This window comes from Amphiura filiformis, chromosome 16 (assembly GCF_039555335.1).
Source record: "Amphiura filiformis chromosome 16, Afil_fr2py, whole genome shotgun sequence".
Taxonomy (NCBI): Eukaryota; Metazoa; Echinodermata; class Ophiuroidea; order Amphilepidida; family Amphiuridae; genus Amphiura; species Amphiura filiformis.
This window is the reverse complement of record NC_092643.1, coordinates 16,403,508-16,430,115: the sequence shown is the minus strand read 5'-3', so window position 1 is coordinate 16,430,115 and position 26,608 is coordinate 16,403,508. Positions and strand designations below refer to the sequence as shown.

At 37.0% G+C, this 26,608-nt stretch overlaps 1 protein-coding gene across 1 annotated transcript; it reads right to left on the bottom strand.

The window, feature by feature from the left end:
• On the bottom strand, window positions 1-20,362 carry LOC140135640 (interferon-induced transmembrane protein 3-like). The gene is made up of 4 exons (XM_072157214.1): window positions 20,211-20,362; window positions 5,272-5,369; window positions 3,159-3,293; window positions 1-1,413 (listed from the first exon to the last, which is right to left on the bottom strand). Exons 1-4 carry the CDS (start codon window positions 20,218-20,220, stop codon window positions 1,207-1,209), a joined length of 450 nt encoding a protein of 149 aa, XP_072013315.1. The 5' UTR covers window positions 20,221-20,362; the 3' UTR covers window positions 1-1,206.
• Window positions 20,363-26,608: the final 6,246 nt, after the last annotated feature.

Genomic DNA, 26,608 nt, shown 5'->3' with positions numbered 1-26,608 from the left:
TATTGCAAAACATTAAAGTTTTATTTTTCAATCAACTTCGACCAACAAAAGATCGCGTCGCCTTAAAAAGACAAAAGAGGGAAATTGAGAGTGACATTTTATACGCGTGATTTTGAATGCTTAGACTTGTGCTAAGTTATCGTCAGGAAAACATGCAAATTAACTATGGGTTTGGGGCTTTTTTCCACAACATTATTCGATATGGAATTTACACTTTTATTTCGCTTTAGGTCGACCTAAAATATTAACCTGTTTTACTAAATGAAACATTCCAACTTGAATTTAATTTGGCAATGTTTTGAGGCAGAAGCAATTTTGCCTGTTTTTATGCAATCTCAGTCTCAAAATACTTGGCACGAGTGTTAATAGCATTCAGAATCTCGAGAATAGGTCAAGATGTTACTATTTTATGTTAATTTTAATAACTGGTAATAAAGTAGAATAAAAAATGCTTATATAATAAATTGGTACTATATTTCTATTATTGGCCTTTGTACAAGTCTTTGGTCTTGATTGGCTCATGCATATATTTTTGGTCTTTATTTACAAAAATTGTCCAACTATTAAACTTTGACCTTTCTTGCCATTATGATTGAGCTGTGTTTTATTTGACAAAACTGAATAATATTGTTTTAATCCCAAAATATTGCTGCTGTGTTTATGACATTTCCTGGAGCTCTCACTTGAAAGACCTTTCTGCAAATATAAATTTGAAAAAAAAAAGTGCAATCGCTATTTTCCACCCAAGGCTGAAATGATCATTTATTAATTTTTCTAACAAAACATTAGATAATATTCAATTCTAGACCTGAATAATACCAACAACTATCACACTAAGAAAATGTATATACACATATATTTTGTAGCAATTTTTTAACATAGATTTTCGTTTCTATATCAAATTATTCGTCTTTTCCTCTTTTTTTATTCTATAGACTGTACATTTGTGTGAAAATTGAGGGCGCTATTAACATATATTTTAAATTTAAATTAGCCAACTAATATGAGTTATACCTTACATTTCATGATAACAAATTTTTGAAAACTCCCTTGTCATTTAAGTCTTTTTGCAGATGTTCTAATACCATTATACAAGTGTCTACCCCTTGTAAAGATGCAAACAAGATTTAAGATAAATAGCGCCATCATTGTTCGACTTTTCTTTAAGATGACTCTATTTTACATGCCATCAAACAACCGTGTTTCTTAATATGATGTAAAATCAATGTCACCGATGCCTGATACAGCTGAAGTAACAATTGATACAACAAATACAACATATATGATTATGGCTATGATTCCAATAACGAAAAGAACGATTCCAGTGACCAAACCGGCGATAGACCAACATTTCGCAGACCGGGAGGCTTCCTCAGCACCTGCCACGTCACCAGATGCGAACCTACTGCGAACCTGTAATATGTAATGAATGTAATGAGAAAAGAGTTATCATCATCATCATCGTCATTATTGTCATCATCGTCATCATCATCATCGTCATCATCATCGTCGTCATCGTCATCATCATCATCGTCTTCCTTATCATCTCACCATTATCATCATCATCATCATCATGATTATTATCATCATCATCACCTCACCATTATCCATTATCATCATGATTATCGTCATCATTACCATCTCATCGAGATTATCATCGTCATCGTCACCTTCATCGCCGGGGTGGGACTCTTCAAATAAAGTACGGGGATATTCCATGCAGACTCTTGAATTCGGACTTGTTATATTATAGTAATACCAAATACAGTCCCTTCAAGATCCCTTCCTTAAAACACATCGGGATGTCGCGGTTTTCTAATCATTGTTAGACTGCTTCTATTTTGGAAATATGTGATTTCTTTAAGCGTCAAGCGCCAAGTTAGTGTTAAAGCTGGCAACCAAATCAATTTTGCTAATATATGCTGATTTCAAATAGTTTGTATGCCAAGCTGTAATTTAAAAGCCATGACCGTAAAAAGATACCCAAAACCCCTACAGGGTCATATAAGGGGCAAAAATTAAACATGCTCCAAATTCACTAAAACAAACCTATCAAATTATTTGTCTGGGCCTGAGGAAAACAAAAGATGTACATATGCGCGTAGGACATGTAATAAACAAGTTATGAAGCTCAACAGGTCCCATGTCAATATTTTCATGTTGTACAGGGGTGAAAAATTTAAGTTGTTCCATTTTCGTAAAAATGGAGGCAAACTGTTCCTCTAGAAGATAGATGACAAATAAATACAAATGCCATTTAAAAGGGCATTTCGTGATCCACAGCATGACCCCCCCCCAAATTATCTCAAAAAAAGTTGAGATTTTTATATCACTGGAAACCTATGGCTACATAATGTTTATATTCAAAAAACTTCTTGCAGATTATTTCCTTTAGCAAAGATATCGTCAAATTTGAATTTCATTCTGGTATACCAGAACGAAATTACAACACATTGTCTATGGAGCAGCGTAATACACATAATCATGCATAACGCAAAATCGGAATCAACTGAAATTTTGGGAATAAGCTTTTTTCGTGGATATCTACTGAAAAATGTCATAAAAAGAGGATGCTAGGATCACGAAATACTCCTTTAATCATATATATCTTTAGAAACTCTATTCTGTGTAACGTACCAACTAGACATCGCAGATGGTGCAAACTATTCTTTTATAGTTAGGAGAACAATTTTCTTCCATTTTTACCAAAATTGGAGCAACTTTAACTTTTGACCCAGGCACAACAAGCAAATCGACCACAGACCTTTTATGCCCCATAACGTCTTAACTATAGGTCGTACGCGTACAAACTTTACATTTCTGGGATCCTTGGGCCAGACGAATAATTTGACAGGTTTGAAAGAGTTATTGGAATAAAATGGATTTTCGCCCCAATACGATCCTTTTTGAGGGTCACGGTCTCATATAATACAGCTTGGCAGACAACAGATTCTATATAGTTCAGTATACCCAATCTATAACTTTTCCGCACATTTGCCGGTTGGAACACGATCCAAAATAGAACCAGTCTGTGTGATATGAGTTGGTTTTGAAGTGGGCTATATATTTCAAAACGGGGCTATGAAATAGACTAATCACCGCCTCAAATGTGTCTTATAAAAGGTAGTTCTAAACTTCTAAATGAACTACAAACTTACATTCGTTGCCTGAACAATCGCTACAATTCCAAGCGGCAAACAGCAACAGATTGTAACAATAATCGCAAAGGCCAGGTAATCGTTGGGTTGAGTAGATTGCGTCTGTCGCACAATTACAGTTTGGGTAGGAGCATTCTGAAAAAGAAATTCGAACATATATTATAAATTAGGCAGTTTGGTGACTTTGTAATGCGAAGAACTTTTAGGTAAAGATTTCACGAAGCTTGGCTAATGGTCAGGCTTCCTAAGCCAGCAATGGCTTAGGCAGCATGACCACTAGCCATGTTTCAAAAAACTGGTCCTCACGGTCTCGGGAAAAGGTTTTTTGCTATGCGAAGAATATGGTTGTTCGCACCCCAATAAAACGTTGAGTTTTGTTTTTGTTTACGTTAAGGGGTCAACTTATGTAAACTAGGCGGTTACCCGTATTTCGCGGTTTTCGGCTATCATGGTTATTGGCTTTTGCAGATCTCAAAATCAGTTTGTGTCCTTTGGCTGGGATCACTTTCCTCACAGCTGGGCTCAATTGCAGCTTTTTGCAATTTGACCTGACTTTGCCCTCAATTTGAAATTTGACCTGACCTTTGACCACGGATGACCTAGAAAACGCAAACCTAAGCTTCCTTGGCCAAAGTTACACCCACCCACAAAGTTTGAGCTCCATTATGTGAGCAATTTGAAATTTTTACGTTTTTTTGGTCTGACAAAAAGGTCACCGTGGAAACTTTTATTTGTTAGTCCAAGGTCCACTCACCCACCAAGTTTGAGCTCCATAGAGGCAATTTGAAATTTCTACCTTTTTTGCCCTATGACCTCTTACCCGTAGGTCTGACAAAAAGGTCACTGTGGAAACTTTTGTTGGTTAGTCCAAGATCCACCCACCCACCAAGTTTGAGCTCCATTGGGGCAATTTGAAATTTCTACCTTTTTTGACCTATGACCTCTTAACCGTAGGTCTGACAAAAAGGTCACCGTGGAAACTTTTGTTTCTTAGTCCAAGATCCACCCACCCACCAAGTTTGAGCTCCATAGGGGCAATTTGAAAAATCTACCCTTTTTGACCTATGACCTCTTAACCGTAGGTCTGACGAAAAGGTCACCATGGAAACTTTTATTTGTTAGTCCAAGGTCAACACACCCACCAAGTTTGAGCTCCATAGGAGCGATTTGAAATTAGACTTCAATTGGACTTGACTCGGTCGTTGACCTTTGACCTTAAAAAATATAAACTGGTTCTTCTGAAAGCAACATGCGGACTAATTCACCTCCAATAAGGTTGTCATATTTATTCACTCGCAGATCCTCCTTTTGTCTGATATCCGGTTACTGAATCAACTATTCACAGACTCAATTAACTATTCAGATGGTGTAAGGCAATTAAATTTATGTGTCAACCTCGCAAGCAAGCAATTATGTCAACATGTCCTTTTGGAGTTGCAAACAAGGCAAAAATCGTTTTTAATCTATTCCCACTCTGTTTCCAGTAATGTTTTAGTTCTAGCGAATGTTTATCGATTATACGTCATCAAACGTTCGTTAGAACTTAAACATTACTGGAAGTACAATGGTAATATATTAATGTTATGCGAGGTATTGTTGGTCGAAGCAGCCAAAAAAGTAGATTTGAATCAATATATTATTGAAAAATAACAGTTTGGTGTGTTGCAAAAGTTCATTCTACAAATCATATACTTTGAAAACTTGCTTAATTTATTGTTGTTAATGAGTTATGTACGTTTTATAAAAGTGTCCTACAAAAGTATATCTGTGATATTTGAATTCTCCTACACGCTCGCTATGAATTGAGCAATGCATTTTTTGCTAAAGCTCACTACCATTCGCAAAATGCTGTGAACTACATTTTGTTGTTGCTGCTTCGACCAACAATACATCGTATTACCTTCAATAATATAGATATGTTACTTCATCCACTCAAAAGTCTGCAGAGTCCTTTATAGCATGAGCATCTCATTTACATATGGTAGTTAACTACCATTAACTACCATTTACATATGGTAGTTAATGGTAGTTAATGATAGTTAATGGTAGTTAATCCTGTTACATCATCACTATTACGCCGAATTGATGTCTCCAATTTTAATATCGTACTTACGGGGTTGTATTGAGCATTTCCTGGCGGCGGGTAACCTTGCTGAGGTGGGTAGCCCTGTTGCTGTGGAGGATAGCCCTGCTGTGGTGGATAGCCCTTCTCTACATGAGATGAGAAATAAATGTGCCAACAAAATTTAAGCAGTAAGCTTAAGGGAAGGGATATGAACGTTTGGACAGTATTTATTGTGGGACATTAGAGCACATAAATAACGATTGATGCCAGCACCGTCAGGTCGCTCCTGCATCGTCGGTCTGATTTTAACCGATTTTCGCCGTTTTTACTGCATTTTAGTGTACAACATTGAATTCTTTCATATTGGACATTATTTTATCCATTTTATATTTCAAACTTCAAATAATTTTACTTTGTGTAGCAAATATGATTTTGAATGTCCAATTCATTATCCAAATAAATACATGTTTTAGGACAGACTTGTTGCAGTCTAAAAAGTTTTTTTTTATTGAATTATCAGTATTGTAACATGGTAGACTTGGAACAAATCTTAATTAATTTTTATTCTAAGAAAAAACATGGATTCTGAAAGTAAGCATTAAAATGAGCAGAAATTTGCATAATTTTGGCTAAATTTGGATTGGTCATGATTAGTAATATTAAATCCTACAAGTGTATCACAGATGGCAGATATCAAAAATTGTTTTAAGGATTTTAAACAGCATTTTTATAAAGAAAGAATGGCATCCTTTTCAGTGATGTGCGCCCTTATGTTAATTTCCGGTTAATTTGCTCATGCACGATGGTCGAATTCAGCATCGTTGAGCATGATGCAGTCATGTCTACAGTAGAATTCATCTCGACCTTTGCAGGACTTAAATCCCATTAAAAGCTATTAAACCAAGATAACACTCATTGAAACAGCTCAACTGATTAAATCGGATCTTCTCTGGTTGTGCACATGTGTCTGTTTTTGCATGTGCGATATCGCAATAAACCTGGTATTATAGCTTCAGTTGGGTAACCGATTATAAAGGAAACGGAAGGACACAATGGTATGTGGACCTTTGTTCACGAAATGAGACAATGACCTGCTTTTTGTTAACCAGCATTCTTGAAAATGAGCAACATAATGATTGTTGACTTGGAAATAATTTCTTCATATTTTTGGTGTTATTTGTCGTTTACATATCCTTCCTAAAACACAAAAGTGCGACCCTCTCCAAACACCTAAATTAGCTAAAAATTTAGGACATGTTACAAAACTATATTTTCTAGAATTTCATAGAATAATTTAAATGTAGCTTGTACCGTTTTTTTTGTGGCATCCTTCAGAACGGAGCGGTCCGTTACCAATATAGCTCAATATTTTCGGTCAAATCTCCATTCAATTAACACGGGGAGTTGGCTAGCTATGAGCTAGCTATGCTTTGCCCTCACTCATATTTTACAAAAGTGCGACCATTTCTGAACATCTAACCTAGCTGTAATTTTAGGTCATGTTAGAGAAATATATTTGCTAGAAGTTTGGAGAATATATTAAATATTGGCTGGTTATTTTTCACACAGTGATGTTAACTAGGCAAGTGTCCATTCTTCCAACATACATCATTTGTAGAGGTCACGCGTCAATGGTGAGAGCACTGTGTATTGTGTATAGGAAAACGGACAGTAACTGCAGTATGGGAGCTGGCGTTTGAACTTGAAAATCAGTGTAGGCTACTATGAAAGCCGAATAGATTTCATGTTGGAATTTGAATGTCTGTGATACTAGTGATGTGAGTAATTATGATTGTGTGTGTGGGGGGGGGGGTACATAGGCCTGTATGTTCAGTAGTTAAGCTTATAGATTTCATGCACGTGAAAATGCAAGGCTGTTGATAATGCACTTGTCAATTGAAACCCTGACCCTGTGATACTAGTGATGTGAGTAATTATGATGTGTGTGTGGGGGGGTACATAGGCCTGTATGTTCAGTAGTTTAAGCTTATAGATTTCATGCCCGTGAAAATGCAAGGCTGTTGATAATGCACTTGTCAATTGAATTGAAACCCTGACCCACTCCAGCCTGCCTGCCGAGTACCTGGAAAATAGCCGGGCAGTTTATAACAGATGGACATTGACACAAATCTTGTCCCTGTAGTGCCAGCCATGTGTCGTAACTTGCAAATCAGTGTACTATGAAAGCCGTTTAGATTTCATGATGGAATTTGAATGTCTGTGATACTAGACTAGTGAGTAATTATGATTGTAGGGGGGGGGGGGCGGTGCATAGGCCCGTATGTTCAGTAGTTAATCTTATAGATTTCATGCACGTGAAAATGAAGGCTGTTGATAATACACTTGTCAGTGAGTCCCTGACCCACTCCAGCCCCTGCCTGCAGTGCAGAGTACCCGGAAAAATAGCCGGGCAGTTTATAACAGACGGGCATTGACACAAAATTTGTCCCTGTAGGGCCGGCCATGTGTCGTTTCCCGTCGGTCCGGGACTTGGCTGGGAGTTTTAACATTTTAGAAATTTAGCCCTGGTATAAGTCACAGCCACCCGTCCCCCTGGTACCCTGGCCATGAGGGGGGGGGCTGGAAATTGACAACTGCATATAGCCATATCTTTGATAACATGGACAAGTATAGTGATGGTGTACATTATACAAATGATGAGATATCCTCTAAATAGGCAAAATTCACATAGCCATATACATGTACCTGTACAGACGTACACACACCCACACAAACAACTGTATTTTATCCAAGGTAATTACAGACCCCTCATACGGTACCCTATAACCCTAAACATGGGCCATAATACTAACCGTAATTCTAATCCTAACCCTAATCCTAACCCTGACCCTAACCTAACCCTAATCCCAACCCTAACCCTAACATACCCTTAACAGGCAAACCCTAATCCTTATATATCAATTCCTAACCTTTAGTCCAAATCCTAATCATATAGCCTTGGAAGGGGGGTGCTCCTTTTGGAATGGATAATAAATTGGACATTCAAAATCATACTTGTTACACAAAGTGAATTTAATTTCAAGTTTAAAAGAAATCCGGACTTAGTAAAGTCCATAATGAAAATCGTCTCTGTTGTACATTATTTTTAATGTGGGCTGTTTTATGTGCATGGAACGTCAAAATGTTTGTGTTGCCGAGATATCGTTCTTCATTTTTCCATATTTTGTTTAACGATTTCTGTACTATATTTACGGGATGTTAGTGTTGAATGGGTACGTACACACAGAACACATAGTAACTTTACTGGTTTGTTGATCAATACCACTGAATCGATCGACAATCATCATGAGAATAACATAAAGAGCAATATTGAGCGTATTAGTTACAGCCGTGATTATTTGCTTTCATTTAGAACATCTCCACCCGGTACTGAATTATACATTGATTGTGGTATGACTGAGAACCTATGCACGCATCTTGCTGACCGGGCTTGCTGATTTGAATATACTCAAGCGATCATGCCCTTTTCATGAACGACCCAAACCACCCAGCCGTAAAGTTAAGACTAAACGCTGGAAGAAGAGAGGAAAGGGACGAAAAAGTCAGAAACAACAGATTTATTCAATCCCTGTTATTCAGAACGTGCGAGTCGAACCCAACATCACTGGCCAGACTGGTTTGAACTTGAACAACTTACGCGGTTTGCCCAAACACAATGAAAAACTTCTTAATCTTCGCTTATGGAATGCAAGATCTGCATGCAACAAAACTATTCAAATTTTCGACAACATAGTAGACAATGATGCTGATGTATTTGTAATTACAGAAACATGGCTAGCTGAGAATGACCGTGTTGTGATTGGGGAATTGCTCCCACAAGGGTATTCATTCATGAATTTCCCTAGGAAACTCGATCCGCATGGTAGCATTGGGATCATATACAAGTCTAATCTTAATATTCAAAAAGCTCCAACTGACATTGATACGCCGTCTTTTGAACATGCATCTGTTATAATTAAGAAACTTGACATTAGACTTATCCTAGTCTATCGCCCCCCTCCGTCGAAAGAAAATGGTCTTAAAGTGCCGCAATTTCTTGAGGAGTTCGATGCATTCATCAACGAGATTAGCATGGCCCCTGTAAAGACTTTACTATTAGGCGACTTTAACATCCATGTCGACCTCCCATCCAAACCTGATTCTGCTCGATTCCTAGAATCACTCGCTGAAAATGGTTTCCAACAGCATGTTCATCAGTCTACTCATAAGGACGAACATACTTTGGACCTGATCATATCTCGCAATGAAGAAAATCTTGTAACTAAGTGCCAAGTCTTGCCAACGCTAGGATCTGATCATGAACTTATCAACTGTGCAATAAATTGTGAGAAACCCCAACCTATGAAAGTTTCAAGTACTGTTAGAAATATAAAGGGGATTGATAGTGTTTCATTTGCTAATGACCTTGCATCAAGTTTGAGCGACCTGGACTTTGGTGAGGACTCTGCTGAGGAGATGCTTGGGAGGTTTGACTCTTCTATTCTAAGTGTGTTGAACACCCATGCACCTCCGCGGCAGCGTGCTCGCAGTATCAAGCCCACGTCGCCCTGGTTTGATGAAACAATCAGAGATGCTAGACGTATACGTAGACAATGTGAAAGAAAGTGGTTAAAAAGTAAGAACCAATGTGATCATGATGACTATGTTGAACAAACTAAGGTTACTAGTAAACTCATACAACATGCCAAGGAAAACTATTATCAAGAACAACTTGAGAATTCAAGCAATAAGAACATGTTTGTGACTCTGAACAAACTCTTGAACAATGTTACTAAACAACTTCCTGACTTTGATAATTTGAATGAAATGTGCAATTCATTTGCCAGATTCTTTGTTGAAAAGGTTTCTAAAATCAGGCAGGATCTTGATAGTGTACCTAGTGCTCTTCCAGATTGCAAACCTTTAGAGTACTGCCAGAATCTTTTAAGCAAAAATGTTCCTTTGTCTTCATTTAACCAGGTCACTGTGGAAGAGGTGTGTAAAATCATATCATCTATGCCACCCAAATCATGTGCAATAGATACCATTCCTCTGTGGTTGTTTAAAGAGAATGTTGAATTGTTGTGTAAACCGTTAACATCTATAATTAATGTGTCTTTAAGGGGGGTCGATCTTTTGTGCGTAATTATAGAGGGCCAGGGGATTCACTCTATCATTAAAAAAATTATTTGAAGAAGTCAAAGAGCCCTAGGAATAAAAACTGTAGTGTAATTCACGCCAGATACAATTTCTTTATACGACAAAATTAATTTTTTGTAATCGATCAAAAACGAACGTTTTATATCAATTTTAAATTTAGCCTGAATCCGTAAATATGGTACCTCTCGCCCTTTTTTGAGTCAAGGCTATTTTTACCATTATGCAGCGAACCATTGTTGAAGCTATTTCACATACATGTACAAAACATTCTAAAGAAAGAATGAGGACATATAGTGTTGAAATATCTTTTATTGATTTCGAATGATAATGTCATGAAGTCGTAAATTTTAAGGTCAAATTCCTAAAACCAAAACAAAACATTGCGACGCAGATAATTCCCGACTTACGCAATTTCATCATCACATCAGTGTCTTTATTATTTGTTTGAAACCTTTCCCAAACGTTCGTGCTATTTATGCATAAAACGGCTAATCTATCTTTACAAAACGCGTCTTTTTTAGTAAACAAAAGGCTAAAGATGGCCTTATGAGATTTATCTTTTATCATTAGACTCCATCGCTCAACTGCCACGGTGGCCGAGTGGTAAAGCGCTAGACGCGTAATCGAAGGAAGTTTAGAATCGCTGGTTCGAGTCCCAACGAAGCCCGTGGAAACTTTTTTTTTCTTCAAAATTCATGATCGCATTCCGAAATGAGTCACATGTCGGTAAATCATGTATCGTATCCTTAAGTACAGGTGTCTTTCCATCTAAGCTCCGTGAGGCGATTGTATCCCCCTCTTGAAGAAGCCTTCCCTCGACAAAGAGGTTTTAAAGAATTTCCGCCCAGTGTCAAATATAAGCTATGTGTCTAAGTTAATGGAGAAGGTCGTGTAGCCAGATTAAAGACCATCTCAATTCCCACGGCCTCCTAGAACCATTCCAATCCGCGTACAGAGAACTGCATTGCACAGAAACTGCTCTCCTTCGTGTTAGAACTGATATATTAAGATCTATGGACGAAAATAATGCTGTTGCGGTTGTGCTACTCGATTTATCCGCCGCATTCGATACGGTAGACCATGCCATCCTATTGAATCGGCTTAAGCACACCTATGGAATATGTGGCACAGCCTTGGCATGGATTTCATCTTATCTTCAAAATCGTTCTTTTCGCGTATCCGTCGGAGATGCTTCATCTAGCAATCACGCTCTCCATTATGGGATTCCACAGGGCTCTGTGGTTGGCCCGCTCTTCTTCGTTATGTATATATGTTGTCTTGGTGCTATCATCCAGAAGTACAAGATCAAGTACCATATGTATGCCGACGATGTGCAGCTTTATTTACCGTTTAATGCTAAATCCGAAAGTGATGTCAAATTTGCCATTGACAAACTCTCTTCTTGTATTAATGAAATCAGTGAGTGGATGACTAGAAATAAGCTCAAACTTAACAGTGAAAAAACCGAGTTCTTTATAGCATCGTCTAACTATAACATCAAATATATCAAGGACATCTGCATTAATATTGGTGGCAGCACTATATTGCAATCTCTTGTCATCAAAAACCTTGGTGTTGTCTTTGATCAGACGATGTCAATGACAGGACATGTGAAACACACGGCGAAGTCCGTCAATTTCCACCTCCGTAACATCTACAGGATCCGTCGGTACATCACTGTTGATAGCTGCCACAAACTTGTCGGCTCACTGATTTTATCCAGACTTGACTATTCAAATGCTATGATGTATGGCATCACATCCAAAGATCTGAAGAAACTTCAATCTCTGCAAAATAGGGCGGCGCGGATTGTGTTTAGATTAGATAGGAGACATTCATCAGCTCCGTTGCTCAGAGAACTCCATTGGTTGCCTCTTGAATCCCGGATAGTTTTCAAACTCATGCTGCTGGCTTATAAAGGTATCCATGGACTACTGCCGTCTTATCTCACCGAGTATCTCATTCCTTATGTTCCATCAAGAGAGAATTTGAGATCTGGTGACGACAAGTTACGTCTTGCCATACCACGCACAAAACGAACACTTGGGGACAAAGCCTTCACGGCAGCTGCACCGCGCCTTTGGAACTCTCTGCCTATGATCCGCCAACTCCCTTCCATCCATAGATTCAAGAAATCGCTCAAAACCCACCTTTTTCCAACATGTTAATTTTCTACTTGCCTCTTGATAGTGAGCTTGTCACCTGTTTATATATGTTTTTAGCATGTGTATATTTAATTTGTAGCTTAACAGTGTTTGCAATGTTTTTAGTATGTGTAATGTAAGTTGTAATTTTAAGATGTAATTTTTAAAGTCTCTTTGTACAGCGCCTTGATCTCTTTGATAAGGCGCTTCATAAATGCTGTCTAATAATAATAAATAATCAGACATATCGAATCGCATTCTTAATACGAAGAATGTCCTTCTGATATCAAATAATTTTGATTTTTTGAAATTCGCAATGTAATACACATTTTATGGCAAATCATTAAAAATTGATATTTTTGATATTTAACATTACTCGAAGTAAACTTTATAAATGATTTATACTTAACGTGTATGTAGGTGGGATGAAATGCCGACGATCAATTGCAAATTTTGACCTTTCGTATTGAAGATATCGATTTTTTTTCCCAAAACACCAAAAAAATTAGGTCTTTTTGGGAAAAAAACCATATCTTCAATATGAAAGGTCAAAATTTTCAATTGATCGTCGGCTTTTCCTCCCAGCTACATACACTTTAAGAATATATCATTAGATTTATAAAATTTACTTCGAGGACTGTTATATATCAAAAATTTGAAAAATATCGATACGTCTGTGGTGCTCTCATGTCCCATAAAAATACTGTCGAAACGCTCTAAACGCTCATTTCAGATCCCTTAAATAGCACCCAAACAGTATAGCATGTATAACTATAAGTATCCCAATTCAGTTTTTCTGTAGATACACCTAATTTGGGCTTAAAATCAATGACCCTATCTTTCGCTTACACCCAACATATTTGTGTGTATTTAAGCTCCTTCCAGAAAGTTCTATGAATATATAACAATAGGTTTTAGGGAATCTTTAGAATTGGTAGTACTAGCTTTATCAAAACATTGGCCACATGTCAGGTACAGTACACCATTTCATGTGGGCCTAGAATCTGCTGGTAGAGAATTGATTTTTCAGTAGAAGTAAACAAATTATCCACTTATCTCCATCATGCTCCATTACCTGGTAAGTGCTTGGCAAACAAACTCCTAGATAATACTGATCAACCTCATAATCCTCCCTACCAGCAGTTTGTTTATATCTACCACATCCTCCAATAAATATTAACAATAGGCTTGAATTACCTATATTTGTATGGGGTTCTAGTTCCAATATTTATGCTAGTCCTATACTACACAGGACAATTTCAGAAGTGTTTTATAGCTTAATAGGCCTACTCCGGAAGAAACAATTCAAATTGTCCTATTGGTTGGACTACACAAATATGGATACAGTTCTCAAAGCAAACAAAAATCTTTATATTCCTCATAATTATACACACATTATTACATGCAACAATGATTTGCAACTAAAGTAACAATACATTCTTTGCTGATTAAACATAGTTTGCAAATCAACACACTAGCTTGTGTAATCAGATTCCATCCATGATGTCAGATTGATTTAAATTCTCAAGTAAGTCCAGGAGCTTGTAAAAATACAGTGAGAGAGCTCGATGGTGAAAGCATACTACTATAAGATTTTTACTTTACAGTTTGTTGTTTTTGTTCATAAGATCTATACTTCTTTGAACAATTAGCTGTGGTTTGCTAACACTTGTATACACTTCTTAATGATAAATAAGTTATCCTGACAAATATCCAATTAGCTTTAGCTATTAAGCTATTTAGATATTTAATATTTATATTATATTATATCATCGAGCTCGATGATTATATATATTAAAGGATATTATGTATAATTTGGATAATAGTTGCACCTATTTATTTTTTAGATATTTGGATATTTTAGATAATTTGGATATTATTATGGCTAATTAGGATAACTTGGATATTTCAGATCATTTGGATATATTCATAGGCCTAATTTGGATATTTTAGATAATTTGGATATTTCAGATAATTTGGATATTATTACGGCTATTTAGGATATACTCTCTAAATGTGAAAGAGTGAAAAACAGCTCAAAAAGAGTGGTTTTTCCACTCCTCCTTGGAGCTGTATGAGTGACCACTCCTTTTAGAGTGAAATTCACTCTTCAAAAGAGTGAGGAAATTCACTCGGAAAAAAGAGTGAATAAAATCACTCTTTAGTGAGATTGAATTTCACTCCAAAAGGAGTGGTCACTCATACAGTTCCAAAGAGGAGTGGAAAAACCACTCTTTTTGAGTTAATAGCTCTGAAATAAAGAAGTGAATGAGACTGACAGAAAATAATCACAGAAATAGGCACAAAATGTTAATTCATTCATGTATTTTTGTGAGCAAAGGAATTACAACACAATAAGTGTTATTACATGTTAATTAAGATTAAAATGGTAATTTTGGCATGATTAAAAGCTTAGTGACGTAGGACTATGGGCCTAGCATCACACATGCAGATAGACGTGCTGCAGTATATAAACATGATAAATTAGAGACTGGTCAGAGATAACAGGCCTATGCTTTGGCCTGACCCTATAGCCTAAGCCTAGCTAGAGGCCTATAGTCCTCTGACTTTTGGCATCACACATGCAGATATAATGTGCTGCAGTATATAAACATGATAAATTAGAGACTGGTCAGAGATAACAGGCCTATGCTTTGGCCTGACCCTATAGCCTAAGCCTAGCTAGGTATGGCCTGGCCTTGCTGCATGTGATCCTGTGGCTACTGGCATGTATAGCATGACTAGCGCATCGGACTCGGAGATGTGATCGGGTACATACTAAAAAGGCTGACGCAGTATAACAAACATTACAATTATTACACAAGTACACTCAATCATTTACAGGTTTATGAAGTAATACATGTACCAGGTATGCATAGCAGTGCATGAGTGTGCTACCGTAATGCCGGACCGACAATGTGAATCAATGTGTTCAACAAATGAAGAAGCTTCATGGGTACAATTATCACCTTTGAGACAGTAACATCAGATTTTTAGTTGTCGATTACAATCTGCAATGATTCAACATATAAATAAAATAGTTCAAAGTATACTTACCAACGAAAATATTGGCTATTTCTTCGCCAAACTGCTACTGACAACTCCACCGCCATTGCCAGGGGCGTAGCCAGCTTTCTTGGTCAGGGGGGGCAAAATAAAATTTTTGGGGCACAGACGAAAAAATTGCAGTTGCATCATACAATACATAGAGACTGTATGTCTTCGAGCTTCCCGAAAAGGGCCTTATTGGGATAATGTGCGCATGTAGCGCGAAAAAAATGGTATTTTACACTATTTTCGCCCATTATCCGGCTAAAAAAGGGCTTTATTGTTACAATTTGCGCGCGTGGCCCTGAATTTTGCTAGAAAAGGGGCTCCTTGCCCTTTTTCTTTTCCTTTGCCCTCCTGATTTTCTCTCTCATTTTTTGTCAGAGGGGCACTTTTTCTTTCATTTTTTGTCAGGGGGGGCACTCTGCCCCACCTGCCCCCCCCGCTGGCTACGCTACTGGCCATTGCTGCAACGACTATTCGCCGAATGAATAATCACAATTTGTTCGCGGCTCTCAGCGTGAAAATCCGGCTTTCTGATTGGCTGTACGAACTGTGGATTCACTCCGCAAAGAGTGATTGTAATTTCACTCTGAAATTGAGCGGTAATTTTGGATCACTCTGTAAGGAGTGAATCTACATTGACCGAGTAGAAGCTTTTTTTCACTCTAAAAGAACGACTAACCGCTCGAATAGAGTGAGAATGAAATCACTCCAAGTTCCGAGTGAAATTTTCACTCTTTTACATTTAGAGAGTAGGATATTTTGGATATTATTAAGGCTCATTTTTGGATATTTCATATCATTTGGATGTTCAAGGCCTAGTTAGGATGATTTGGATATTAACATTTTTTTCCAACAACATCCACTGTCTATGATACTAAATGCCTATACATCGTTCTACTTTTCCATTGTCTAGGATACTTAATGCATATAAGTGTATGCATCGTTTTTCGTGTCCAGAAGGCCAGAATATTAAGCAAAATACATACAAAATAATGCACTTTATTCAATTTCACTGAAACTCATGTGGAAAGAACTGAACTTTTATGGAAATCCAGTGTTTGAAGAATAAGACTACGTAGTATAATACAATGAATAGGGTTTGCATATTTACATAAATCCCTGCCCATTCAGTAGCGTCCTTCGAAGATCAATAGGCCTACTACCCATATAATATGTATAACACTCAACATTTGTTATAATATTCAATATTCTTGCTCTAATTATAGCCACAAACGTCAAGGTAAAGTTGACTTTTACTTTAACCATATCAGCTTTAACAATTTTGCTGGATAATTAACATGGATAATAATGCATCTTTATGATACATTTATTCCTATTAGAAAGTAAAAAGACATTGAATTTGCCATTTTAAAATGATATTGTGTGGTTTACATTGTTTACATTATTGTGTGAGGTTTTATTTAAGATAAAAGCATCAAGCTCGAAGATAAAAGCCCATATCAAAAGTGAAGTCTTGTCCACTTCTCCGAGGCTTTTTTTAATGGATTTCAAATACATGGATAGAGAGATCTGTAGTATTATATTATTCTATTAGGCCAAGTAAAAATAAAAACATGTTTCTCGTCCGGGTTTTTAAAAATTAGGAGAATGAGGGGCTTTTTATTTTTTATTTTTTATTGGAAAATGACGCTAAATACCTGTATTTGGCACCATGTTTCGGGTATTCGACATACAGATTGATATCTGAGAAAAAGGAGGAGGCCCTTTTTATTTTATTGTTTTGAGAGGTAGACCCCTCTAGTGATCACAAAACTCTTCTTAAATGATGTCTTATGCATTTACAAAACCGTTAAATAAGGTTCAACTTCTGAAACATCTTTTTCTACAAGTTATAACTGAAAGTTTACAAAATAAAAAGAAATTTGAAAAATCTTCAGAAAATGAGGAGGGCGCGGACGAGAAACATGTTTGTTTTTTTACTCGGCCTTAAAGGTTTAAAATTCCCAATTAGGTCAAAATAAAAGAATAGGCCTACCAATTTTTGACCTATTGCAATTAAAATAAAAGTACCCGGTAAGTTGTGCACTATTTCTGGAACTGCATTTTTGAGATAGTTCACGATGTAAAACTATTTTTACTTCCTTTTTATAGCGACACAAAAATTAGCAAGTAGCATGCATGTTTGCAAAAAATGAAAATCACATTTATCATAAGGAATTTTTATTTTATCATTACAAGTATGCAGTTATTTCCCATACCCTCATGAATAATCAATCTGATATGTTGAATAGCTGTGTGCCTTTTATTCTCTGATTGGAAGGTAAATACCAGTCCAGTAAAATAAAGTCATCCAAGCAAACATAAGCCAACAATTTGATCTAGGCTATACAGGCCTTATAAGTCAGTTTAACCACAATCATTGACAATAGTGAATAGAATTCTGTTTGCCCATTATTGATTGAGTAAACAGGATTAGACACATCATCTGAAATTGTTTACGCTTTTTAGGATCCAAAAAAGCGGTTTGTAAACCCGTTGAAATGGTGGACTGTACATCACATGCAGGCCATCTGAATAGACTAGATAAAGTTTAAAGGATTTGCATATTACTGTTACATGTAGTAGTATAGGAAGAAAATATTTAGAGTCATTTAATATGAGAAGGAAATATAAGTGATGTAAATACTAATATTACATACAAATATGCCTGTGTATGTTATTTTGGTTTAAACAATTCAACTAATTTGATTGATTGTAATCAACATGTTACAACTATTTCGCTCAATCACAGATGTACCCTAAAAGTTATTTGGCATTAATTTATTTGGATTCAACATGTTCAAATTCAACCTTGTGACAATTGTGTAAGATTATTTATATTTTGGACAGACATGCATGGTGATTTTGATGTTATGTTAAGTAAAGTGTGACTATTTTGTTATGCAGTATTCAATTTAAAACTTAGTTAATGTTGGAAACTTTGTAATGAAAACATTCTTTATTTTGGAAAAGTTATTTAAATATACAAATTGTCATATTGATTACTGATAAATTCTATAAACATGATAACCTATCATGAGATCATGGTATTTAGGCCTAATTCATAAATGACAGTTTACTTTCTTTAATGTGTGTTAATCTTATTGAGCATTATGTAAATATGTGTTGGATAATTAGGATTAATAGTACAAGTTCAAATGAACATAAGTCATACTAATTATTTGCTATTAATATTTGTTAATTGTTTATTTGATGTTAAGGTGTTCATGTATAATTAACAAAATGATTAGAAGTGTTAAGACTTTAAACAAGACCAATTTTGAACGCAGTCAGATGCCCCGATATATTATAGACAATGTTAATGATTATTGTGTAAGTCAAGACGATTCGAGAACAGACTTAAGTATAAGTTTAAGGTTTATGATCTGATTTACTTAAAAGTCTCGGTATTAAATAGTAATTTAATAAATACTTTGTGATATATATGCTTATGGTCAAGATGCAAACAAGTGGCTCATGATTCTCATTTCATCTCTTTTACTCAGATACCCTGGACCCCGTAACACAATAAGGCTATTGAACAGTGTAGTGGTTGCATGGGGTTCACTCAAGCATATCGATATACCGGTCTCTTGCCTTTGTTGGTAAATATTTAAAAACTTGATTCCGGTCATTGATATATTCATGACCTTCCTTCTGAAGAATATGGGATCCCCTTAATATAAGGAGCGGTCTTGGTATTTATACTGAAGCTCTGAAAGTTGACGAGTTGATGAGATAATTGCCGAGTCCCACTTTGGAGGTGACGCGTATGTAAGGCTATTATTAAGACCCCTTTTTCAGCGTCGCTGTCACCCAAAGACCCCATATTTTTTTACGAACACACGCTCTGTCACCCGAAGACCCCTATTTGGCCATTTGATCTGTCACCCAAAGACCCATACAAGTTCAATTTGAACAGCAAATTTCATTTATCACTGATTTTGTTACTTATTTTGAGAAAAAAAAACAAAGAAATTTGAAGCCATTTAGTACTAGAAATTCGATGTTCGAGGTTTCTGTGGCGCTGTTTCGGATGGGTGTACTGTTTCGGCTCTCACCCAAAGGTTCCATTTAAAAAAGGTCATGCTCTCACCCAATGACCCCATATTTTTTAAATTTTGCTCTCACCGAATGCCAAAAATCATGCTCTCACCCAATGACCCCATATTTTTTACATTTTGCTCTCACTGAATGCCCATTACTGCGAAAGTGCCAGCCCTACACCTATATCCATTTCATATTGAAGTCCCCCCCGGGTGACGAGCCCGGGTGACGAGCCCTGGGTTGTGACTGCTTTGAAAATTTGACGACTTTAGTAGTGTTGCCGCGTTTTGAACTCGACTTCAGAAGTCGACTTCATGACTTCAAACTCCGCTTTTGTAGTATAAGCGAGCACCGTAGCACGCAATAATTAGAAGTCGCGTTCATAAATGATTATTAGAAGCATGAGCAGGCGATGGCATAAAATTCGAATTCACAATTTGTTTTGAAGTCGAATACCTAGTAAACACCCGTCAATATTTGCATTTTGAATTAGATGTCGCACTTAAAGTCGATGATGTCACAGCTTCCACGGTACAAATCAAACATGTTTATATATACAAATAATCATTTTTAGTAACATACCACGGTCCATATTTTGTTTCGAGAAAATATCTACTGCAGGTGAACGGTTTGCAAATATAGAGTATCCTCAATATTCTTCGTAAGCGTCTGAGTGGAGTCGTTAAAGGCGAGTGTAAAGACAGCACATTCGTCTGTAGCAACCCAACTTTTCACTGAGTCACTGAGTCATGCAGGAGTTGTACTTTGTTGTTTAATATATAAAGTATTTATTTTATTCAGGACGTCTGGAGGACTTATTTATAGACTAGTTCTATTTTGGAAAAATAGGGTATGCTGAACTCGAATCTGTCGTCTGCTAAGCAATATTTTGAGACTGTAACCCTCAAAAAGACCCCAAAGACCCCATAGGATCATATATGGGGCATTTTTTATTTTATTTCAATAACACTTTCAAACATGTCAAATTATGCGTTTGTCCCACGAAATGTAATGTTTGTGCATGTACGACGTATCGTTAAGAAGTTATGGGCACAAAAGGTCACAGGTGAATTTGTGCTTGTTGTGTATGGGATGAAAGTCAAAGTTACTCCAATTTTCGTAAAAGTTGGGGCAAATTGTGTGCCAAGTTTAGAGGTTTCAGAAAAGAATAGTTAGCACTATCTACGATGTCTAGTTAGTATGTTACACAGCAAAACGTCAAAGATATGTAGGATTCCATAGGATTCAATCTTCTGAACTTGACATCGCAGATAGTAAAAACTATTATTTTCCTGAATCCCTTGAACTTGAGGAACAGTTTGCATCAATTTTTACGGAAATCGGAGCATCTTTTAATTTTCACCCCTGTCGAACCTCATAACTTGGTATATGCCCTACGTGCAAGTATGTTACATTTTTGTGATCCTTAGACACAGACAAATAATTTGACAATGTTAATAATGTTTTTTATTGAATTTGGAACATGTTTAATTTTCCCCCTATATGAGCATGTAGGGGGGTTTGGGGGTCTTTTTTGAGGGTCACAGGGTTCCAATATAGCTTGGCAGACAACATTTCTGAATTCAACATACACAAATTAACCAAAATAATTTGGTTGCCAGCTTTTGGAAACTGAATTCAAAAACAAAGATGAGAGAGATTCTAGAGCGGCAAAAGAACGGCAAAAAACCAGACATCAGATGTGTCGCTCCCAATACCTCAATGGCAGAAACATTTCCAACTGCTACAAGACATGAATGCAAAACAAGAAACAACGAGGCTGGTATGCAAAGATCCAGATTTGAAACATAATAAAAACATGCATATGGCAGGCAAAAACATACAAAATGATAAACAAGAAATTGAGTTCAAGAAAAACTGAATGCAAGATAACATTAATATTGACATTGTTAGGTGCATTTAGATTGGGCCATTCCGTTTGAAATCCACACTCCCTGTGTCTTCCATAGGGGTGTGGATTTCAACTGGAATCCCCATTTTGCTTTGCTTTTTGTAACGTTATTATTCACATTTCGGAAAAAACAAAAACGCCATGTCAATTCGTAAACAGATGAACAGGATCGACATACTTGTTTTTTGTTTGTTTGGTTTTTTTTTTTTTTTTTTTTTACCAGAATAAAATGTGAGTTATTTTTTTGCGGTACCACATGTCCTTAAATTTTAATTTTATTTGTATTTCAATAACTTTAAGGTCCAGCGATTTGTGGACAATAAACGTGACGGCCATTACAGAGCTGACTAAACACAAAGAAAGGCATAGTGGCAGCGAGGTCATATTACATTGAACAGACGTCATATACATATTATTTACAGGTTAATGAACACGTATTACTTGTTGGGAGAGAAATTAGACAAAATAATGTATGCGGGCCGATGTTGATGCGTCTAATGCATGAGCCCCGAAGGGGGGATGCATTAGACGCATCAACATCAGCGCAAATGCATTATTTTGTCTAATTTCTCGAGCAACAAGTTATACGCGTTCATTAACCTATTCCATACACGAGAAGAAAAAACAACAAAGATTTTTGTTGTTTTTATAACAAAATTGTCATTCAAATGTTGAAAAATACAAGCAAATATATATGCATCAACCCGTAAGAAAAATGAACGCTTCCAACAGCACAGCGCGTAATACGCGAAGTGCGCGCTCGTGCATTAGAACAATCAATGTATGGTTTGCCTTTTTCTAACGGCTGCTCTGATTGCTTCTCGCCATCTAAGAGTGTATGAAACATGTTGATTCGACTGCTTTATGATTATCAAACTTTTGGATAACTGCATTTTTGAATATGTAAACATATCCCCCCCCCCCCCCCACCCATTATTTCAATGTGGAAACCAATTTTAGTATTGTGGAAATGAGGCAAAGGCAACATAGCATTACAATTGTCCTTGAAACGCGAGAGTTTAGAATACGCGATTTCACGAAAGGTCATTATATAGTCATGGACAAAAGTTTGGAATATTTTTATATTTTTGCATAACCCTGTTTTTAAGTGCACATTATCTTACCATCAATGACCCGTCAGCCATGTAAAATGGATTACGGGTGTCTGGTAAGGTCTTAGGTACCATTCCATATCGCACAATACCTAATGTAGGACAATGGCTTCTTATGCCTGACCAATGAATCATCGGGCATCCATTTCGCAGTTATTTTAGCGATATGATTCATAAGGTTACATTGGCTTTTGCATTACGGTGTGAAGAAACCAGCTTTACTTTGTTGTCATCTGTTTGTTGTATACGATATTTCTGATCATGGTGTACGACTTGAGCGCAGATTTATACGCCCGCGTCGATCGGACTTACGTAATCTACAAACGGAAGGATATAGGTGCCGCTTTCGGAAATACATAAGGTGCAGTCTCTAAAATTTTGAAGAGACGTCGAGAGACCGGAACTACCACACCAAGAGCAAGGTCAGGTCGGCCCCGAAAGACAACTGCCAGGGAAAATCTCTCCTGAGACTTTCCCGCAATGGCCGCACGAAGTCTGCATCTACGCTATGAACAGAATGGCCGAGGTCCATAAACGCGCCTGTTACCAGGAAACTGAGACAACCAATAAGAAAGCCGATACTTCTGCAAAGACATCGGCATACGCGCTTGCTTTGCTCACAGTGACATAGGGATTTGACAGTAGGCACCTGGCGTAATGTGATCTCCAATGAAGAGGCCCGGTTCCTCCTCTACAGACAAGATGACCGATTCAATGTCCGAAGACAGGTTGGTCAAGCCCTGCTTGATAATTGTATCCTTCCTAGAGTGCAGGGAGATGGTGGTGGAATCGCAGTATAGGGAGCATTTCACAGTTGGTCGAAATCACACATCTACATGCTAGAAGGACACATGAACCAGGACAAATACCTGTATGTTATTTATACAGTTATGCTTCCGTTTGCAAGAAGAGACTTCGGGAACAATTTCGTGATCCAAGATGACAACACCACGGCACACAGAGCCCTACCTGTGAGGGAATTCCTTGAAAATGAGAATGTAGAACACCTGGACTGGTCGGCTTTGAGCCTGGATATGAACCCTATAGAGAACTTATGGGTAGAAGTATCCCACATTACAGGATAGGTAACATGGACAACCAACCAATCACCCTGCAAGAACTTAGACACGCCCTCATTGCTTGCTGGCAAGATATTCCGCAAGGGACCTTGGCAAACCTGGCCGAGGGAATGTCACGTCACGTAAATGACCTTGAGCTGGCAAGGGGTGGACACACCAAATATTGAGATGTGGTTTCTCAAGCAAGAGACTTATCTGAACATGTCACAGTGAGAGTTTAAGTTCTTGTTTAAACAATAACATTTGCTAGTGTCTTTAATCTCATTTTGTGATGCAAAGAGACCGCCAAAAAGTGTTACGATTGTGTGATCCTTCCATTGTAATGCGGTTTCTCAGGTAATTCTTTGTTTAATTGACAAACTCTGTGATGTAAATATCAATGGACATTCATATCTTCCAATTAAATTCAACTGAGCACAACTCCAGAACGAACAATAAATCTGTTTCTAATATGATTGAAAACTGCATTTGATACAAAAATAAAAATATTCCAAACTTTTGTCCATGACTGTATTAGTTCAAATCTGCCTCCAGAAGACGTGATGCATGGAACAAGTACAAAGCAAATGGGTCAATTAATATCGCTTCAACTGGGGATTTTATCGTGAAATTGCCCTATTCGTCAGCGAAGTTACGTAATGTTACCATGTCAACTGGATCACACGTACGTCTGAGTATTGAACCACGATCGAAACAATCACCATACAAAGTATATGGCACTCGAAGGCATACCAAAATAGCATGATATCCGGTAACCAAGAGAATTACGTAAATTCGATGGCGAATTGCCAAAAGATTTCCTTCTTTCATAATCAGAAAGTGTGGACATCCATAATCACGAAAATGCCAATAACTTTCGATGATCAACAGTATAATTGATGAATGTTATGTTTTATTTGTCATAGTAAAACTGTAGTGCTCAATCAGTATTTTGTGTGCGCCTGGTCGTATGATTATTCATTGTGCATGTAGACTGAGATGCAATTTGAAATGGAGTATCCTCCATCAATGCATCAGTACTCCAGGGATCAATTAACGATCCAATCCGTTTCTCCATCATCATCAATGATCTTGTTGACGTGTGTGAGAATGAAATATATAAGGGTCGGTCAGTATGTAATGTGAATTGACCCATATGTGACCGTGACCGTCCACCACAAACCGCTCGTAAAGTCGGCAAATTGTATTCTGAGCTACAGCGCAAAATGTGCATAAAGGTTGTATTCAAATGTACTACCTATTGGTGCGACATGTTTCTCACTTTGTTAGTGCCAGTCAAACATCTATAAACCAATCATTAATCCTATTGTTGAAGAGGATAATAAGCTTCTACCTATGTATAAAATTCTTAAATAGCTCTAGTCTCTGTTTGCTTTGGCTAATCCCTGTTCAAGTGGTGGGATTTAATAACTAACAAATAGAGGACATTCCTAAATATCGTTGACTTGGGGATGATTTGAAATTACCGGCAATTATGACTGTTTGAAGTTTATTACCAGCAATGTGGAAAAATAGACATATGTAGCACTGAAATAAGGTACCTTTTGCTGAAGAAGAAAAGTTCAACAAAACCATAACTCCGCTTCTGGATATCGTTTGAAGTCAAATGAGATATTATTTTAAAGCTTATGATAGGTCCCATAAGTTTTCTAAACAGGAAATAAAACAAAATTGACCGGAGGCCGACTTTACGAGTGTTTCGTGGTGGACAGTCACATATATGGATTATTTTCATGGCATCTATGATCACATATAGCTGCACCTTTATCTTTCAAACAACACATGTAAAACTTATATCACATACTTTACCTTCATACGTAACAGCATTACCATAAAATTAATGGTCTGCAGGCTTTGGCTTTAAAAACGAATGAAAACAGTCGGCTCTCAACACGCAATATTCAAAATTCCCGGGCCGAAATTGCCTGTGGCAATGACGTCATGGTTATTTGTGCTCAATTGTCGTCAGCCCTCATTATGTTTATTACGTTTTGTTACCTGGAGAGCTTTGATCATGTCTCACCTCCTTTCTCAACCAAATCGACGGTAATAACTCTTGTAGTGAGGGATCAACATTTAACCACAAATTGCCTCAGGCAAAACTCACTTCCTGGGAACCAAATACCACACAAGGTCATTTGTATGTAACTCATTGACCCAGTTGTGTTATATACTGCCTCTAGCTAAAATGACATCCTTGTGATCTGGTCAACTCATTGACCATTGTTGACGGATACGAACCTCAAGAGGGAATTTTTTGATCAATTCTCTCCAGGTAGTGAAACGTAATGTTACTGGGACATCATTGCCATAGGTAATATCTGTGCCCGGGAAATTTCAATATCGGGTGGTGAGAGACGGCTGTTTTTATTTGTTTTTAAGGTCAATATGAGTTTGTTTTAAATAAAACCACGTGATTCGTGATTGATAATTAATGTTGTGATTGCCAGAGTGTTCCTTTCATCAGTGACGGGAAATAACCCGGGGGAAATAAGAGACTGAAATCAGGTATTGTTGTATATTTTAGATGTTCTTGGGAATTAAAGCATGGAGAGTTCTGCCTTTTAGCTCCTTTTGGAATAGTAGTAGAACTCTTAATGTCCAGCAGCTCATAAAACTAGCTTTGTCGGGCTGGAAAGAATTTAGTTTATTTATAATGTGTGGTCAAAATATGAGTTATTTTTGACAAAAACAAGGCTTTTCTTTCTATAAAAAATTATGATATTGCCAACAATAGCAAACGTGGAAATTTTTTGGCCAGCTTTGTTGCCTATCCCCAAACATTAAAACGGGAGTGATTAAAATTTAACTGTTATTCTACTATTTTTACACTTATACAAAAAGTAGTGGTACAGAGAGAAAGAGAGAGAGAGGTCA

Excerpts from the sequence above, each read along its gene's own strand:
- LOC140135640 (XM_072157214.1), bottom strand. Across the intron at positions 3,294-5,271 it reads GAAATGCTCAATACAACCCC|AATGCTCCTACCCAAACTGT; the intron begins GTAAGTACGATA and ends TTTCTTTTTCAG. Across the intron at positions 1,414-3,158 it reads CGATTGTTCAGGCAACGAAT|GTTCGCAGTAGGTTCGCATC; the intron begins GTAAGTTTGTAG and ends TACATATTACAG.